General features: G+C 44.3%; 1 protein-coding gene across 5 annotated transcripts in view; it reads right to left on the reverse strand.

Moving 5' to 3' along the window:
* The window catches only part of TTC13 (tetratricopeptide repeat domain 13), a 290,777-nt gene that overhangs the window by 255,574 nt on the left and 14,604 nt on the right, over window positions 1-20,599 (reverse strand). For all 5 annotated transcript variants that reach the window (XR_004538644.1, XM_033935670.1, XM_033935673.1 and 2 more), the window contains exon 2: window positions 9,208-9,302. Coding sequence is in view for 4 of the 5 variants with exons in the window: in XM_033935670.1 (XP_033791561.1) it covers window positions 9,208-9,302 (95 nt within the window). In the remaining variant the exon portion in view is untranslated. The remainder of the gene's footprint in view (window positions 1-9,207; window positions 9,303-20,599) is intronic.

Raw genomic sequence — 20,599 nt, forward strand, 5'->3', positions numbered from 1 at the left:
AATGCGAGGGTCTAGGGCAGGGGTAGGGAACTCCGGTCCTTGAGAGCCGTATTCCAGTCGGGTTTTCAGGATTCCCCAATGATATGCATTGAAAGCAGTGCATGCAAATAGATCTCCTGCATATTCATTGGGGAAATCCTGAAAACCCGACTAGAATACAGCTCTCGAGGACCGGAGTTCCCTACCCCTGGTCTAGGGAAAACCTTTGAGAAAACAAACAATGGTATGAAAAAGTGACACTAAAATGTTTGAAATATTTTCTGTTCCTACTGGACACTAGTAACACTTCATCCAAGGCAAACCAGATTTAATGCATCCTATATTATAAAACTATCCTTTTGGCTTCTTCTGATTTTGTAAGGCTGAACTTTGGCAGAGGAACTGATGTTCTCTTCTCTTAGGACTTCTCTGCAGCCTTTGACCTAGTGAACCAAGACCAAGATGGTAAAGGGGATGGAACTCATATGAGGAAAGACCTAGAACGGTTAGGGCTCTTCAGCTTGGAAAAGAGACGGCTGAGGGGAGATATGATTGAAGTCTACAAAATCTTGAGTGGAGTAGAATGGGTACAAGTGGATTGATTTTTCACTCTGTCAAAAATTACAAAGACTAGGGGACACTTGATGAAGTTACAGGGAAATACTTTTAAAACCAATAGGAAGGAATTTTTTTCATTCAGAGAATAGTTAAGCTCTGGAATGTGTTGCCAGAGGATGTAGTAAGAGCGGATAGCGTAGCTGGTTTTAAGGAAGGTTTGGACAAGTTCCTGGAGGAAAAATCCATAGTCTGTTATTGAGAAAGACATGGGGGAAGACACTGCTTGCCCTGGAATATTGCTACTCATTGGAATATTGCTACTCATTGGGTTTTAGCCAAGTACTAGTGACCTGGATTGGCCACCGTGAGAATGGGCTACTGGGCTTGATGGGCCATTGGTCTAACCCAGTAAGGCTATTCTTATGTTCTTATGTTTTCCATTTAGCCGGATCTAAAAATGCTAGCGCGGCTTTGTAAAGGAGGGAGATAAAGCACGGTTACTTACCTTTAATAGGTGTTATCCAGGGACAGCAGGCATATATTTTCACACATGGGTGACGTCACTGACGGAGCCCCGGTACGGAAACTTTAAAAGTGCATCATCACTTTAACACTTTCAGAAAGTTTGCAATAGCCTACATCACGCATATATGAGTGTCTTCCTGCCTGACATAGGCGCGCGATCCCTCAATTCAGTAAGCCAGCTAAGAAGCCAACCTGGGGAGATGGGTAGGTTGTGAGAATATCTGCCTGCTGTCCCTGGATAACACCTGTTACAGTAAGTAACTGTGCTTTATCCAAGAACAAGCAGGCAGCATATTCTCACACATGGGTGACCTCCAAGCTAAGCAGAATGGGATAGTGAGAACGTTGGTCTTTAGGAAAATAAATTTTGTAATACTGATTGGCCGAAATGCCCATCCCGTCTGGAAAAAGATTCCAGACAATAATGTGAGGTGAATGTATGAACCGAGGACCAGGTGGCAGCTTTACAGATTTCCTCAATAGGGGTAGATCTAAGGAAAGCTACCGAAGCTGCCTTAGCTCTAACTTTATGGGTTGTGACACGACTGTAACAGAATGATATGCAGGAAGCCAATCAGTTGGAAATCGTTCTTTTGGAAATAGGATGTCCAAACTTGTTAGGATCATATGAGACAAACAGTGGAGGGAAAGATCTGTGCGGCTTTGTTCTGTTGAGGTAGTAGGCCAAAGCCCGCTTGCAATCCAGGGTATGAAGAGCCGCTTCTCCGGAGCGAGAGTGAGGCTTGGGAAAAAATACTGGTAGGACAATCAATTGATTGAGATGAAATTCAGTGACAACTTTTGGCAGAAACTTTGGATGTGTGCGAAGAATCACTTTGTCATGATGGACACAGTGAAAGGTGGATCTTCCACTAATGCCTAAATTCACTAGCTCTCCTTCCAGAAGTGAGTGATATGAGAAAAACAACTTTCCAGGTCAGGTATTTGAGATAAGCCATCGACATTGGTTCAAAAGGAGGCTTCACTGGAAATGTATATTAATCTGGAAAGAACTACATTGATGTCCCAGACCACCGGAGGGGGTTTGAAAGGTGGTTTTACACTGAAAAGTCCTTTCATGAACCTGGAGTCCAAAGGGTGAGCAATAAGAGGTTTATCCTCGACTGGTGGTGAAACACTGTTATAGCACTAAGATGGACTCTAATAGATATAGACTTGAGTCCTGCGTTAGACAGATGAAGAAGATAATCCAACACCAGTTCAACTGATAAAGAGGTGGGATTGTGATGATGAAGTAGACACCAGGAAGAAAATAGAGTCCACTTCTGATGGTAACATTGAAGAGTGGTTGGCTTTCTGAAGGCATCTATGATGTCTGAGAAAGACGAAGACTAGAAGCAGTCAGGCCAAGAGATAACAAGCTGTCAGGTGTAATGACTGAAGGTTGGGATGAAGAAGAGATCCTTGATTCTGTGTAAGTAGAGAAGGAAAGATTGGCAGAGAGATTGGGTCCTTCGCACTGAATTGAAGCAGAAACGGGAACCAATGCTGCCTGGGCCACCGAGGAACAATGAGAATCATGGTGACGGACTCCTGTTTCAGTTTGATCAGAGTCTTCAAAATGAGAGGAGTTCAAGTTTCAAGTTCAAGTTTATTAGGATTTTATATACCGCCTATCAAGGTTATCTAAGCGGTTTTACAATCAGGTACTCAAGCATTTTTCCCTATCTGTCCCGGCGGGCTTATAATCTATCTAACGTACCTGGGGCTATGGAGGATTAAGTGACTTGCCCAAAGTCACAAGGAGCAGCATGGGGTTTGAACCCACAACCCCAGGGTACTGAGGCTGTAGCTTCAACCACCGCGCCACATCCCTCCCGAGTGGGTGGAAACGCATAAAGAAACATTTTTGTCCAGTCCAAGAGGAATGCATACGCCTACAGACGGTGAGGTGAGTAAAGTCTGGAGAAGAAATGGGGCAACTTGTTGTTGTGGTGAGATGCAAATAAGTCCACCTGAGGGGTGCCCCACTGAGCAAAGTTGGGATGGAGAGCTGCGAAGTTTAGCATCCATTCGTGAGGTTGGAGCATCCTGCTGAGATTGTTCACTAAGCAATTTTGCTCCCCCTGAATATAGACTGCTCTCAGGTAAATGTGTTGAGCGGTCGCCCACAGCCAAATTTTTTGTGCCCTTTGGCAAAGGAGAAAAGAGCCTATGCCCCCTTGCTTGTTGATGTAGTACATAGCAACCTGATTATCCATGCGAAGCAAGAGAACTTGACTGTCGAGAAGATACTGAAAAGCTCTGAAAGCGTAGTAAATTGCCCGGAGTTCCAGTAAGTTGATGTGGAACTTCCACTCTCTGGTGGACCAAAGACCCTGAGTTTGAAGACCATCCAGATGTGCCCCCCAGGCATAAGTTGAGGCATCTGTGGTCAACACTTTGTGATGAGGAGACAGATGAAACAGAAGGCCTCTGGAAAGACTGGATGAATTCATCCATCATTGCAGCGATTGTCGTAGAGACGACATCACAGAAATATGCTGAGAGATAGAGAGAGAGTTCATCGCCTGAGACCACTGAGAGGCTAAGGCCCATTGAGGACTCTGGAAATGGAGACGTGCCAGAGGGTCACATGTATTGTGGGATGGCCCAATCCCAAATTTGAGTTGCTCTTTGGCAAAGTGCCCCCTTGCTTGTTGACATAGTACATAGTGACTTGATTGTGCGTATCAGGACCACTTACTTGAGAAGGTGATCCTGAAAAGTATATAGCTATAAATTTCTCACAGCTCTAGGAGATTGATATGAAAGGATTTCTCTTGAACAGTTCAAGTGCCTTGAGTACAAAGGCCATACAGGTGAGCTCCCCATCTGTCAGTTCTGATGTCAGGAGAAGGCTTGTGGGCGATGGCGGACACGGGCCAGAGGAGGAGGAATTGGCGGAGGGTCGGCAGGCTTCGGCGCAGCAGGTAGGGAGGAAGGCAGTGTCTGGTGCAGCACGCTGGCCCTTCCTTTCCTGGAGTTGCAGCGCAGTGGTGGCCAGCAGGGAGCAGTGGCATCAGGCGGGCGGCAGCCAGCCCGTGTACCCCCAACGAGTGGGACATTTTGAAAAGGTACAACGGGGTGGGTGGGGGTGTTTTTAAAAAGTTACCTTTGCTTCATAAGACATACCAAAATTGCCACCCAATTTTGGGTGGAAAAAAGTATGTCTTATGAAGCGAAAAATGCTTCATAATGGTATGCTTGGTTGACAATCTTGAATCTTATTTTGTGAATGAGCAGATTTTATACAATATAGAAGCTGAATCCATCTATAATGCTGTTGATTAGGTAACTTATATTATTGATCTCACTAGATATCACTGCAGCATTTGATACCATCGATCATGATATTCTACTATGTTTTTTGAGTGATATCGGCCTATAATTTGAACTATTTGAAATAGATTGATGATCATCTGATTTTTGGAAAAATAATAGCTAGTGTCCAAGAATTTGGTACTACACTATAATTAATGCTGTTTGAAATTATACTATGAACAAATGAAAACAAGATAAAATGTTTTTTTTCAAAATATTTGTAGGTACTGGATCATGAGGGGCAACTGTGGTCTTCATTGATGAGACCAATAATTTGAGCTCTGATACTGAAGAAATATTTAAAATTTGAAAGAGTACTAGAAAATGAAGTATGAGATGTTATATCAGATTGTGAATAAGATGTTGCTACTAGTGTAATAAATGAAGAATGAATTTGTTCAATTTTATTTTTAAAAGTTTTTGCAATATTTTTTTCTGAGGGTAGAAGAGTAAAATTTGCATTAGGAATTTTTTGAGTAGTTAATGTTTTTAAAATGGTGTAAAGGGTTGCTGAATTTCTGGCTGCTGTAATTTATTCAGTATATTATTGTTTGTTTGAATTCCAGTTTTGTATTCCTGTCAAGGTAGTTTATTGGTGAGGTGATAAGGGCAGTTAACGTCAAAATTGTATCTTTTTAAAAAATGGAAGCAGACTGAAATAGGAAAAGGAGGGATTAGCACAAGCACTACAAGTTCTCAAACTGGGTCATGACCCCAAGACCCCAAACTTGGTCCTAAAATCCTCATTCAGGATCAGAACCACATCTGGAGGGAAAAAATCCTAGATAGCAACATTATTAGCCAAATAGATTTGGGGAAAGCCCTTGCACATCACTGGAAATGAGCTGTAAGAAACTGATCTACCTTTTGAGATCTGCCCTGAATTTATGACCTGGTCTGGCCACAGTTGGAGACAGGATGACCTTCAAAAGACCTTGGTCTAATTCAGCATGGCTTGTCTTATTTTCATATGTCTAAAGTAGAGAATAACATGGGGACAAGTTTTCCCCTGTTCCCACAGGAATTCAATTTTCCCATCCCACCCCATGAGTTTTATCACTGTTCCTGTCCCTGCCCCATTTCTGTAAGCTCTGTCTTAACTGTAAAAACCTTTAACACTTATTATTTTAAAGTGTTTGAGACTTGTGCAAATGAGGACGGAATTTGCAGTAATGGGGCAAGGACAAGAAAAGAACTCGCAGGGATGGGAAAACAAGTTTCTGTGGGAACAGGGAAAAATTTGTCCCCATGTCATTCTCTAGTCTAGAGTGATAGCTTGGGATAAACTTGATTTCTACCTTGTCAGGAAGTGTTCCTATTTCTGGAATGCTCTTGTGTTCTTAAAAGCATGTCACTTCTTGTATGCCAAAGTTTGTATGCCCTACTTCTGAGTTCCATGTCTGTGCGGAAGCCAGCATTGGAGGCATGTCTGCAAATAAAATCTACAAGGATCATCAGAAGTACATTTGCATTATGTGTCAGCATACTCCTTGTTAACAGTTTGCATTTTATTGCACTTGCATAGTATGCCCGCTGTAGGAGTAGAGAATGACACGGTGAAAAAATTCAACACCATTCCCATCCCCGCCGATAACTGCAGGATACAACCCCAGGTCATTCTTTAGTGTCTATCTCAACTTCAGTCCTACATCAGCATTCTTTAATGCAAGGCTTGAGAGTTGGTAGTTGTGCCTACGCATATTCCGATTCTTCCCTCTCTCCTTAAAGCAGAGGTGCCCACACTTTTTGGGATTGTGAGCTACTTTTAAAATGACCAAGTGAAAATGATCTATCAACAATAAAATTTAAAAAAACATAAAGCACACTGTACGCAGAGAAAATGTTAATTATCATTTATATCCTGGGGTTTTTTCAAATAGGTCAAGGCAAATCACTTAATGCAAAGTCACCTCAGTAACAACTATACAAGAATAGACAAATATACCCCCTCCCTTTTTACTATACCGCGATAGCGGTTTTTAGCACAGGGAGCTGCCCTGAATGCCCCACACTACTCTCGACGCTCTTAGGCTCCCTGTGCTAAAACCCGCTATTGAGGTTAATAAAGGGGGTTCATAGTGAAAAATATAGACAGCAGATATAAATTCTCAAAACGGACACATTTTGATCACTAAATTGAAAATAAAATCATTTTTCCTACCTTTGTTGTCTGGTGATTTCATGAGTCTCTGGTTGCACTTTCTTCTTCTGACTGTGTATCCAATATTTCTTCCCTTTCAGCCTCCTGTATGCTTCCTCTCCTCCAGACCTCATTCTCTCCCCCAACTTTTCCTTCCTCTCTCCCTGCCCCCCTCCCCTTTCTTTCTGGCTCCCTGCCCCCCTTTCTTTCTGTCTTTCTCTCTCCATGCCTCCCTTTCTCTCTCTCTCCCTGCCGCTCCTTCTTTGTTTCCATTCTTTCTTTCTGTCTCCCTGCATGTTACCTTTCTTTTTGTCTTTCTTTCTCCCTGCCCCTCCAAACCACTGCTGCAACCATCGGGAACAGGCCCCCAAGCCACCGCCGCCGAGTTCCAAGCTCTCCCTGCTTCCCAATGCCCACCAGTCTTCCCCACCCTCCCCAACATCAATTCTAACATCAGAGAGGACGTTCCGGGTCAGCCAGGCAGCGATTGGCTGGCCCGAAACTTCCTCTCCGATGTCAGAATTGACATCGGAGGTGGGGGAAGGCTGGTGGGCCCGGCACTTCTGTTGTCCTTACGGCATCAGGAAGCAGGGAGAACGCGAAGGCAACGCAAGTCTATCACGGAGCTCGGGATGGGCTCCATGATCGACTCGCGTTGCCTTTGCAATCTACTGGTCGATTGCGATCAACCTTTTGGGCATCCCTGCACTAGACCATGGTGTATCCAAAAGTATCGGTACTTGTGGTGCATAGAGTCACCCAGTGCAAAAAGTATACACATCAAGTAGAAAAATGGATGGTCACGTAACCAGAGAGGAACTTATGACTTCTGAGTAGCTGGTGAGGTCCTCGGCCTTCAAAGCGACTGTTGACAAAAAGTTCTAATTCCTTGAGAGTCCATATAGAGTACCTTATTGTTATAAAGAACTTGGGCCCTAGCAGGATACATGAGGTTGATGCGTATCCCATGCTGATACAATTTGTTGCACTAAGGCGTCATGGTTCAATGACGTGTGGAGACAATGGCAGAGAAATCTTGAAAAAGTAAGATTTTAGTACCTTCAAGCAGAATGTTATCCTTTTTCCTGTATTTAATCAGAAATTGTTCTCGAATAGCATAATTGAGAAAACGAGCAATGACTGGGCGTGGGTGATTATCCCCTTTTTGAAGGCCTACACAATGTGCCCTCTCAATCGCCACGTGGTTAATGAGGCCCGGGATTTCCAGAACTTTGGGCAACCAGTCTTCTAAAGTCAAACGTAAGTCAGCATCTTTGATAGATTCTGGTATGCCTCTGAATCTGAGGTTATTATACCATCCTCAGTTTTCATCGTCTTCCAATTGGTCTATCATGTTTTCTGGCCTGATTCCAAGGTATGCAAACGCTCCTCTACATTGTCCGCTCGTTCCTCATTCTGGGCCATCCACTCCTCCACTCTCTGTAATCAGGTGGCACGGATATCAAAACTTTCCTTAATCTCTATGTCCATCTGTATGCCATCCAGTTTTTCTTCCATCACTTCAGCGTCAATTCCTTAACAGCAGCCTCTTGTAGCATGAACACCACTGCATTCCTCTCCTCCGTGACGCTTGTCTTTTGATCCTTGAAGCGATTTATTAGACATAATTCACTCAAGAAAAAGTTCCAACAGAGAGGATCTGAGTGGAGGAAGGAGTATCCACCAATGGTAAATGTAAATATTGAGGAACCACAGGGGTCGAAAAATTGCAGATTCTAAGCAGAATTAGTTCAGCGTCTCATAGCTGTATTCACGGGCATCCGTTCAGCTAGAGAGCATCATGTGACACACCCCCCCTAGAATGTTGATCCTATTTGAGTTTTTACCAGGTAATTGCGACCTGGATTGGCCACTGTGGAAACAAGATACTGGAATAGATGTACCATTGGCCTGACCCAGTATGGCTATTCTTATGTTCTAAAATGGATTTTTCTTTCACATCAGGCATTTCAAGGTAGGAATGCTTCTAAATGAAATCTTCTAAAATCAATTGTGCAGATTCTGCCTAGCTAGATACAAGCTTTCATTTGTTTTAAAAAATATACCTCTCACTGTAGCAAGGATGTATTTACTAAAACAAAAATAAAATGCTTGAGGCACCTAACTGTGTAGATCAGTGGTTCCCAACCCTGTCCTGGAGGATCACCAGCCAGTCAGATTTTCAGGATAGCCCTAGTGAATATGCATGGGGTAGATCTGCATGCCTGTCACCTTCATAATATACAAATCTCTCTCATGCACATTCATTAGGGCTATCCTGAAAACCCAACTGGCTGGTGGTCCTCTAGGACAGGGTTGGGACCACTGGTGTAGATAATGCATGCAGTAGACTCCTAATCAACATGTTTTACCTGAAATAGAGTAAACACTGGATTTCATTTGTATGAGCTAAGGGTCACTGGCTTTTTTTATACAAAATTTATCTCAATTTTCAGGGGGTTCTGAGTGTGGTGGATTTAAGTTAAAAGAAGCTCGTAATGTTTTCTTTATATCGTAACCGAAGGATCGTTTTTAAAAAGCTGATTGGAGTGAAGGTGCTTTTTACTCTTTTCATGGGGGCAGGATAGGAACTTTTCATATGAGCAGTTAATATAGAGAAATCTCTGGTCAGTACTGCTAATTGATTTTAGTCTTTGATTTTATTTACAAAGAGATCTTACCAGAATTTTTTCAGTATTAAGTGAGGATAAGGATTCACAGGCTAAAGATTCTCTTGGTTCACAGTCTGGATCGTAAAAGTTCAAAAATGGTGACTCTGTGAATGCAAAAGAGTTTAAATTAGTACAGACAAAAATTAGATTTAAGTTGTATGATAGTAGATGAAGGCTGATAAAGACTAAAATGGCCTATCCTATCTGCCCAAGGAAGATGGTCAGGATTGTAAATGCCAAGTCATTTAGATTATCCCCTCCTCCTATTTTCTTTTCAGACTGCAAAAGGTTCTTTCACTACTATTTGAGCTGAAATGCTCAATGTTTGGTTTTTATCCTCTTGCCATTTTATAACCCACCTTTTCTTTAGCTACTCCTACTATTAATTTCTAGAGCATAACAAAAGACGTATCCAACGCTGTAGAGTCACACAGGAGACAGTCCCTGCTTGAAAGAGCTTACAATCTAAACAGACAAGACAGACTACTCCTACATTTATAGTTCTAAATTGTTATAAGTCTATACTAGTGTTTTAAGCCCATTACATTAACGGGTGCTAGAGTAGATCTCTGTCTGTCTGGAGGATTTTTCTTTGTCTCTCTTTCCTTGGACGCTGTCTGTCATTCTTTCTGTCTGTGTCTCTCCCTGGCCCCCCTGCCTGCCTGTATTTCTCTGTTGCGCCATGCCTGCCTGTCTCTCCGTGGCCCCCTTCCTATGTCCATAGTGTCCCATCCTATGTCCTTAGTGCCCTCAGTGCTGCCTTCCTGTATCTTTAGTGCCCCCAGTGCCGCCTTCCTATGTCCTTAGTGTCCCATCTTATGTCCTTAATGCCCTCAGTGCCTCCTTCCTATTCCCTTAGTGCCCTCAGTGCCTCCTATGTCCTTACTGCCCTCAATGCCTCCTTCCTATGTCTTTAGTGCACCTTCCTATGTCCTTAGTGCCCTCAGTGCCTCCTATGTTCTTAGTGCCCCCAGTGCCTCCTTCCCATGTCCTTAGTACCCCTTCCTACTCCCTTAGTGCCCCCAAGTGCCTCCTTCCCATGTCCTTAGTGCCCCCAGTGCCTCCTTCCCATGTCCTTAGTGCCCCCAGTGCCTCCGTCCTGTGTCCATAGTACCCCCAGTGCCTCCTTCCCATGTCCTTAGTGCCCCCAGTGCCTCCTTCCCATGTCCTTGGTGCCCCCAGTACCTCCTTCCCATGTCCTTAGTGCCCCCAGTGCCTCCTTCCCATGTCCTTAGTGCCCCCAGTGCCTCCTTCCCATGTCCTTAGTGCCCCCAGTGCCTCCTTCCCATGTCCTTAGTGCCCCCAGTGCCTCCTTCCCATGTCCTTAGTGCCCCCAGTGCCTCCTTCCCATGTCCTTAGTGCCCCCAGTGCCTCCTTCCCATGTCCTTAGTGCCTATGTTCTTAGTGCCCCCAATGCTTCCTATGTTCTTAGTGCCCCCAATGCCTCCTATGTTCTTAGTGCCCCCAGTGCCTCCTTCCTATGTCCCCCTCACTGCCTTCCAGACTTTGTCCCACCCCCATCCCCCGAAGCCAGCCTGCCTCCCTCCCTCCCATCCCCCTGTGCAGTAGAACCGTTGAGCAGCATGTTTCCATCTCCCCCCGCCACTACCGCCGCCGTGCAGCCGACCCCACTGACCCTCCCATTGCGAAACGACCTACAAACCTCCTGGCTCCAGCAGCGACAGCAGCACTCTAAACACACTGCTTCACGGCCTTCTACTGGCCTGATTTCCTCTGCCGCATCCCTGATGACATCATCAGAGACAGAGACGAGAGCATATCAGGGCTGTAGAAGGCCGCGAAGCAGCGTGTTTAGAGTGCTGCAGATGCAGTTGGAGCCGGGTGGTTTGTGGTCATCTCGCAGTGGGAGGGTCGGATGGGAGGGTCAATGGGGGTTCGGGTGCCCCGGGGGGGCAACAACAACAAACTGCCTTACAGTGAATGAGGGGGGGGGGAGTCGAAGCACGCACTCCTACCTGCCACAGACATACGGATCACAGAACATGCAGATAGGAGTGCGCATGCGCGCTTAGGGTTTTATTATTATAGATAGCACAATTACTTACCGTAACAGGTGTTATCCAGGGACAGCAGACAGATATTCTCACATATGGGCAACGTCAACCACGGAGCCCCGATGCAGACAGCTTCACAAGCAGACTTGCTTGATGAACTTTTAGAAAGTTCGCGACTGCCAAACCGCAAATGCACGAGTGCCTTCCTGCCCGACGTAGGGTGCGCGTTTCCTCAGTTCAGATAGCTAGCTAAGAAGCCAACCAGGGGAGGTACGTGGATTGTGAGAATATCTGCCTGCTGTCCCTGGATAACACCTGTTACGGTAAGTAACTGTGCTTTATCCCAGGACAAGCAGGCAGCAAATTCTCACACATGGGTGACCTCCAAGCTAATCAGAATGGGATGGTGGGAGTGTTGGCAATTTAGGAGAATAAATTTTGTAATACTGCCTGGCCAAAGTGGCCATCCCATCTGGAAAAAGAATCAAGACAATAATGAGAGGTGAATTTATGAACCGAGGACCAAGCGGCAGCCTTGCAGATTTCCTCAATAGGAGTAGATCTAAGGAAAGCTACAGAAGCCGCCATGGCTCTAACTTTATGGGCTGTGACTCGACCCTCTAGATGCAGTCCAGCTTGAGCATAGCAGAAAGAGATGCAAGCAGCCAACCAGTTGGAGACTGTTCTCTTGGAAACTGGATGTCTCAACTTGTTTGGATCGAAGGAGACAAAAAGTTGAGGAAACGATCTATGTGGCTTAGTCCTTTGTAAATAGAAAGCCACAGCACGCTTGCAGTCCAGAGTATGAAGAGCTGTTTCTCCAGAGTGAGAATGAGGCTTTGGAAAACATTGAAGTACAATTGATTAAGATGAAAGTCTGAAACAACTTTTGGTAAGAATTTAGGATGAGTGCGGAGGATCACCTTGTCATGTTGGAATACTGTGAAAGGTGGGTCTGCTACTAAAGCTTGTAGCTCACTGACTGCGAGAAGACGTGAGAGCAATGAGAAAGACCACTTTCCAAGTGAGATATTTGAGATGAGCCGAAGACATCAGTTCAAATGGAGGCCTCATCAACTTAGCAAGAACATTGAGATCCCAAACCACTGGAGGCGGTATGAGAGGTGGTTGACATTGAAAAGTCCTTTCATAAATTTGGAAACCACAGGATGAGCAGATAGTGATTTTCCTTCCAGTGGCTGATGAAAAGCCGCAATTGCACCGAGATGGACTCTAATGGATGTTAATTTAAGGCCTGATTGAGATAAGTGAAACAGGTAATCCAGAACTGAAGACAAGGAGGTACACTGAGGCTCCTTGTGATGAAGGGCGCACCAAGCAGAAAACCTAGTCCATTTCTGGTTGTAGCATTGCCTAGTAGTAGGCTTCCTGGAAGCCTCTAAAATGTCCTTGACAGATTGAGAGAACTGTAGATTGGAAGTTACTTTGAAAAGTACCAAGCTGTCAGGTGCAGAGACTGCAGATTGGGATGAAATAGAGAACCCCGACTCTGTGTAAGCAGAGACAGAAAAACTGGAAGAAATCGTGGCTCCCTGCTGCTGAGTTGAAGTAGAAGGGAGAACCAAGGTTGTCTGGGCCACCGAGGAGCTATCAGAATCATGGTGGCATGTTCGAGTTTAATGAGCGTCTTGAGAATTAGAGGGAATGGAGGAAATGCATACAAGAATTTGTTAGTCCATTCCAGGAGAAAAGCATCTGCCTTCAGGCGGTGAGGAGAGTAGATCCTGGAGCAAAGCTGAGGCAGTTTGTTGTTGTGGGGAGATGCAAAGATCTATTTGAGGGGTTCCCCACTGAGAAAAATTGTGATGGAGAGGCGATGAATTGAGCATCCATTCATGAGGTTGTAGAAGTTTTTCTCTTCTTGAATGTAGACGGCTTTCAGAAAGATGTTGCGAAGAATTGCCAATTCCAAACCTTCTGAGCTTCCTTGCAAAGAGGGAGTGACCCGGTTCCTCCCTGCTTGTTGACATAGTACATGGCTACTTGATTGTCTGTTCGAATGAGGACTACTTGATCTTGAAGAAAATGTTGAAAAGCTTTGAGAGCATTGAAAATCGCGCCGAGTTCCAACAGATGAGCCCCCCCAAGCGTAGGTCGAGGAATCTGTTGTGAGGACCTTCTGATGAGGGGGCGTTTGAAACAGTAAACCTCTAGATAGATTGGAAGAGAGCATCCACCAGTGGAGAGACTGTCTCAACGAAGGAGTCACTGCAATGTGCTGAGAGAGTGGATTGGAAGCCTGCACCCACTGAGATGCCAGGGTCCACTGAGGAATTCTGAGGTGAAGTCTGGCAAAAGGAGACACGTGAACTGTAGAGGCTATGTGACCTAGGAGAACCATCATATGTCTCGCTGAAAGTGAAGTGAGGGACGACACCTTGAGACAAAGCTGTATGAAAGTATCCTGATGCTGTTGAAGAAGGAATGCTCCGAGTTCCACAGTACCCAGCTCCAATGAACTGTAGGTTTTGAGAGGGTTATAGCTGGGATTTTAGGAAGTTTCTTTCGAACCCCAAGTGTTGGAGGAACCAAATAGTCCATTGGGTCGCTAAGATGTTGAATCTTTGATAAGCCAATCGTCCAAGTACGGGAAAACCTGGAGACCATGGCTGCAAAGAACTGCTGCTGCCACCACTACTAGGCACTTAGTGAAAACTCTGGGAGAAAGGCAGCACTCTGTACTGAAAATGATGATTTCCCATCCGAAATCTGAGGAACTTACGGGAGGCTGGATGAATGGGAATGCGAGTGTAAACCTCTTTGAGATCCAGAGAGCATAACCAATCATTGTGATCCAGATGGGGATACAAGGATGTTAAGAGACAGCATTCAAAATTTTTCTTTGACAAGTATAGCTTGCCGGGCCTATGTTTCCTGACAGATTTGCAAGGGCACCAGGCCAAGTGGTATAAATTTATATCTGAATAAAAAACCAAAAACAAGCTTAAAAAGACATTTGGAGCATTGAGATAAAGCAACAGATTTCTGCTACTCAATGGCCACGGATTTGGACTTGGAGGATGAGATGTACAGCGTCAGCATCTATGAGACAAACCTGGTTCTTTTTGTTACATAGAATTTTGCAAAAGTTGGATTGTTCAAAGTCTAAAAGATGCTGCCATTGTCATTTTGAAGTAGGGACACTGGATCATTTGCTGTTTTATTGTCCCTCGATACTCAATTTTTGGAAATCGATATGGAGACAAATTAATATACTGGGAATATCAATTCCATTGTTCTATGATAAGGTCATATGTGGGACATTGTTGAAAGCTAAAAATCCATTAGACAGGTATAAAAGCAGACTTCTTATAATTATGACAGGGGTGGCCATGTAAATGATCACCAGGGATTGGAAAAACTGGCACAGGCTAAATTTTTCCTTTTGGTGGGAAACCTTGTGTCAATGTTATAGATATGAAAAAATGTATTCAGAAATATTGGGACATAACAAAAATTTTTAAAGCAACATGGGGGTCCATTAATGGAATTTGTTAAATCTGATTAATTGTATAAGCCTTTAATTCCTACTTGATTCTCATACACATTCAGGGAGGGGGAAATATATTTTGAATTATTATTTGATCGGTTGTAAGTGCTATTTGTTATATTACTTGTTTGTAAAATTTTTGCACTTGAATTCAAAATCAATAAAGAATTACAAAAAAAAGAAGAAGGGGATACAAGGATGCTAGAGACAGCTTCCAAAATTTTTCTGACAAGAAATTTGTTGAGAGCTCTGAGATCCAAAATAGGTCGTAGATCTCCCGTCTTCTTCGGGACAAGGAAGTAACAGGAGTAAAACCCTGTGCTCTGCTGTTCCAGAGGAACTTCCTCAATAGCACAGAGATGAGATTCCTGAAGAATAAGGGTGGTCTGTGACGGATTAGAAGGATACTCCCTTCAGGTTCCACCAGATCTCCCCCCCAAGAAAGTGAAGAGAGTAGCCTTCCCTGATTATTGTGAGGACCCAGAGGGTGGATCTAATTAGCTCCCATCGATGATAAAAATGATGGAGACGACCTCCTATGGTAAGAGGAGAGGATATAGGCAGAACGATTGAAGTTATGCTCTGTGTTAGATGGTCAAAAAGGCTGAGTAGACTTGGGCGCAGCAGGAGTTTGAGGCTTATGATGCTTTTGTTGTTGCTGCTGTTTCTTAGGAGGCGGCCTTGAATAAGGTGCTGCCTTCTGAGGATAACACCTCTGATAAGATGAAGGAAGTCTGTAACTCTTAGCAGTGGAAGGCTTTGGCCGAACTATAGAAGCAAACGATTTCTCATGCTCAGACAAGCGTTTTGTAGTTGCCTCAATCAAGTCATCAAACAGCTCATTCCCCCGACATTGGATGTTGGTCAGTCGATCCTACAGATCTGGATCCATATCTACAGTGCATAACCAGGCTTGGCCACGCATGGCCACCGAGAACGCAGTGACCCTGGAAGACATCTCAAAAGCATCATATGCAGCCTGAATCATATTAATGCAAAGTTGTTCTAGAGTTGAATGCATGTGCTTAAATTCTGGTAGGCGATGTTTTGGAAAATACTTGAAGAAAGTAGGCATAGTGTTGACCCAATGCTTGAGATATGATGTAAAGACAAAATGGTAGTTTAAAATTCTATTTGTCATCATCGATGTTTGATACAGCCGACGGCCAAACTTGTCCATGGTCCTGCCCTCTCGGCCAGGAGGAACAGTGGCATAAACTTTGGCAGGATTGGATCTTTTTAAAGAAGACTCCACGAGAAGAGAGATTGATGGGATAGTTGAGACTTCTCAAATCCCTTACAATGGACCATTTTATAACGAGATTCCAGCTTTGCCAGTCCAATCTCATCAGCTTCTTTGATTGGGTGACAGGAAAGCTGGACTCGGGAGAGTCTCTGGACATAGTATACTTGGATTTCAGTAAAGCTTTTGACAGTGTCCCACACCGTAGACTATTAAACAAGATGAAATCGATGGGGTTAGGTGAGAAACTAACGGCGTGGGTCAACGATTGGCTGAGTGGAAGACTTCAGAAAGTGGTGGTCAATGGCACCCTCTCTGAGACATCGGAGGTGACTAGCGGTGTGCCTCAGGGCTCAGTCCTGGGACCATCCCTTTTTAACATATTCATAAGGGACTTGACCCGAGGGCTTCAGGGTAAAGTAGCGCTGTTCGCCGACGACGCCAAACTGTGTAATATAGTGGGTGGAAGCAATCCCACGGATGGTATGACGCAGGATCTGATCAAGTTGGAAAAATGGTCCACGACATGGCAGCTGGGCTTCAACGCTAAGAAGTGTAAGGTCATGCATCTCGGCAGCAGAAATCCATGCAGAACATACACCTTGAATGGAGAAACACTAGCTAGGACTTCAGAGGAACGGGACTTGGGAGTGATCATCAGTGCAGACATGAAGGCTGCCAAACAAGTGGAGAAGGCCTCATCCAAGGCGAGGCAAATGATGGGATGTATCAATAGAAGCTTCGTCAGCCGCAAACCTGAAGTCATAATGCCACTGTATAGAACCATGGTGAGACCTCATCTAGAGTACTGTGTGCAATTCTGGAGGCCACATTACCGTAAAGATGTGCTTCGAGCTGAGTCGGTCCAGCGAATGGCCACTAGGAAGGTCTCTGGACTCAAGGGTCTCTCATACGAGGAAAGACTGGGCAAATTGCAGCTGTACTCTCTAGAGGAGCGCAGGGAAAGGGGTGACATGATTGAGACTTTTAAGTACGTCACAGGTCGTGTCGAGGTAGAAAACGATATATTCCTTCCCAAGGGACCCTCGGTCACAAGAGGGCACCCGCTCAAACTCAGGGGAGGGAAATTTAGAGGTGACATCAGGAAGTATTTCTTCACAGAAAGAGTGGTAGATCACTGGAACAAACTTCCGACGCAGGTAATCAAGGCCACAAGCGTGCTCGACTTTAAGAATAAATGGGACATCCACGTGGGATCCCTACGTGGGTCGAGCAGCACTCAGACTTAATGGGGTGGGTCAGTAGAGTGGGCAGACTTGATGGGCTGTAGCCCTTTTCTGCCGTCACCTTTCTATGTTTCTATGTTTCTATGAGTATGGTGTATCTAGATTCCTCTTGAAAGTTTGAGAAAGAATTCCATTCATGGGTAATTTGAGAGAATCCCAAGGAGGATTAGGCATATCCAGTTCTTTCAAATACTCCTTAGAGTATTTGGAATCAGACTCCAAAGCAATGTTGAGGTCTTTACTCATTTGACATAAGAATTTTGTAAAGGTCACTGGATCAGAAGAGGAGTGACCTTGTTGAGGTGAAGGTGAACGTGAATGAGAACCTCTTGAGGTACCCTTTAGAGCAGAGAAAGAAGGCGAAGTTTCTCTGGAATATTGGTACCGCAGATCTGAATCCATAGGCAAAGATGAAAAACCACTTCTAGAAGAAGCAGCACGTTTTCGTTTCAAAGAACCAGCTGGTGAAGAAAACCTCACAACTGACTGTCGCAGGAGAACTCGACTGGCGAGAACACTGAGGCTACACAATAGATTTCCTTGAGAAAATAGTTGGTGACCTGGAAGAGTCTCGATGCTTCAATAAACGAGGTCTGTTTCGAGAAGATGACCCGGGCCTCGATGAATGCCTCGATAAATGATGTGAAGAGGAACTATGTCTCAAATCACAGCCCCGTGATCGAGTCGAATCCAGCCTTGATGAGGAATGTTGAGGAATTCTCGCCCTGTGCCTCTAAGAGGTATGTGTAGAGGTAGGAGATCAAAGTTGAGACACTGGCACTGTTCCCTCTAAGCTGAGCAGGAGTCCTCCACCCACAGTCTCACCAATAGAGGGTGCTGTTTTACTGTCACATTTTTCAATTGTGAGGGACAGGCAAGTTCTGCAGGACTCCAGGGAACATACCTGTCCTTAGCGACTGAAAATATTCCACCCCCTAGTGGTAGCAATGCAGCTGGAGGACACCTGCTCAGCTTAGAGGGAACACTATAAATCAGCTCCTTGTGCAGATATAGCTCAAGGCACTCTCAAGGACTTGTACCTTGTATAGAGTGGTCAGGTTGAACTCGAGGCACTCTCAAGGACTCGACTCCTTTAATAGAGTGGTCAGGTTGAACTCGAGGCACTCTCAAGGACTCGACTCCTTGTATTACTGCTGAGTGCTTAGGCTGGACTGCAGGAAGCAGGGTCAAGGCAGGAGTCAATTTGACAAGCATATTACCAAACTCCTGATGCAGAATAGTTTCCAATAGTGCGAAGCCGGCACCAAGACCACTGGAGCTGGTACAATTGATGTGGCTATGGACTCAGAGGAAGATGACCTCGAGGAAGAGTGTTGCCTCGATTTTGAAACATGCTTCCTGGGAAGTCTCAAAGCGACCGGGTCCACCAGGGCCGCTGTTGAAATGGCCTGTGACTCCCGATGGGTTGTCTTGGATAGCTTACCAGATGGAGACACTGAAGATAACGGCCCCTCCAGAGAGGATTTAGCTGACTTCCCCGAGAATGACTTCCCCATCAAGAAAGGTTTTAGCAAGGTTGAGATCTAGGATGAAGCTTTGGGCTCCACAGAAGACTTCAACAGAGTCGAGGCCGGGGTCGAGGCTTTAGTTGAAGAAAGATCCACTCCCCAAAAGATTTTTTCAATCTGAACTCGACAACGTCTAAGGGCTCAATTTTGAAGTGTAGCACAGTGGGTGCATGACTCCGGACGATGATCAGGTTTTAAAACACTGCACACACCACTTATGTGGGTCAGTGATGGATATCGCGCGTTGACACCAACTACACTTCTTAAATCCTGTGACCAGCTGGGACATGGAATGAAACACAGCCGCAGCTAAATCGAAGCTCGCAGGCTGAGGCCGCAGAAGAGGCCCCGCCATGACACGACTGAAAAAATTAAACAAAGACTTTTTTTTAAAAAAACACGCATAACACAGCGATTCAGTAAATAAAAAGAAACTATACGAGCCATGGTGAGAGAAGACACGAGTAAAACTAACTCTCGCGCAGAGCCTTGAAACGAGGGCTTCTCAGCTCTGCGGAAAACTTAGAACTGAGAAGACGTGCATTCTATGTCAGGCGGTAAGGCATTCGCACATGCGCAGTGCGTTGTTCACAAACTTTCTAAAAGTTCTTCAAGACTGCTTGTGAAGCTGTCCGCATCGGGGCTCTGTGGTTGACGTAACCCATATGTGAGAATATGCTGCCTGCTTGTCCTGGGATAAAACAAATTATAAACAAAAGAACTACGTCCCACAGAAACAAAGTCTTTGTACAGATTTAATAGCTGCTTTCAACTAATGATTTTTTTTTTGGGGGGGAGAGGGAAAGAGAAGGGGATTATTATTTTTGGGGGGGTTGCTTTTTTTTTTTTTTAATATTGTAAGGATTCTGTAATTTGCTAAAAATATGATAAAAAGTTCATAAGACAAAATCAATCCACACATCAAGCTTGAAATTTAAGACTCTTGAAACAATGGGCCCCTTTCACTACAGTGCATTAAGAAGCTAACACAGGAATTGGTATGTCAAGTTAGTGCTTAATAAAAGGCAAGCTCCTGCATTAACTCTTATGGAAGCTGCCAAATGCAGAACAGGATGTGAAATGGGTAGTGACCATGCCTTAACATGTTAACTATTAATGCAACAGATAATGTACAGCAGTGTTAAGACAAAGTTTATTGTTGTTTCTGCATTAACTATACAGAAATATGCTTAGCGCATTCCCATCAGTTAATGTGAAGACTTTGCAGTTAGAACACCTTAATGTTGGCAATTAATATATACAATAACTGCAAAAATGTTAATGCAGCTTGGTATCAACACCCCACAGACTTATAAACAAATAATAATAGATGGAAAACAGACGAGATAATGTAAGTCTAGAACAGACTAACTGCAGTGCATAAAGCTTATTATACTACACAGGTCTTATATCTTGCAATTTTTCAACAAGGATTCAATACGGCTAACAAAAGACAGTAAGTATTACAGAGAGAGTGTTGAATGAGGTGAGCGAGATCGGTGGTGAAAGATGGAGGCTAAAGTTATCTTATTTTATAAGGAAAAGAGATATATGTCTTAAGTGTCTTCTGGAACAAGAAGTATGAGTTGATCTGTAAGAGATGCAGGAAATTTATTCCAAATATGTGGCACTTGAAATACAAAAGTGGACTTGAGTAGGAGGAGGAGTTCTTAGGAAGAACTGCAAAAAGGTTTGCTTTTCAGGATATTCATAGAAACAGAAGGCAGATAAAGACCATATGGCCATGCCATCCACTACCCCTTCCTCTCCCTTACTGATCCAATGTACTTGTTCTAAGCTGTCTTGAATTCAGGTACACTCTTAGGCCTGGATTCTATAAACAGTGTCCCGATTGT

Source organism: Geotrypetes seraphini, chromosome 3 (genome assembly GCF_902459505.1).
Source record: "Geotrypetes seraphini chromosome 3, aGeoSer1.1, whole genome shotgun sequence".
NCBI classification, from domain to species: domain Eukaryota; kingdom Metazoa; phylum Chordata; class Amphibia; order Gymnophiona; family Dermophiidae; genus Geotrypetes; species Geotrypetes seraphini.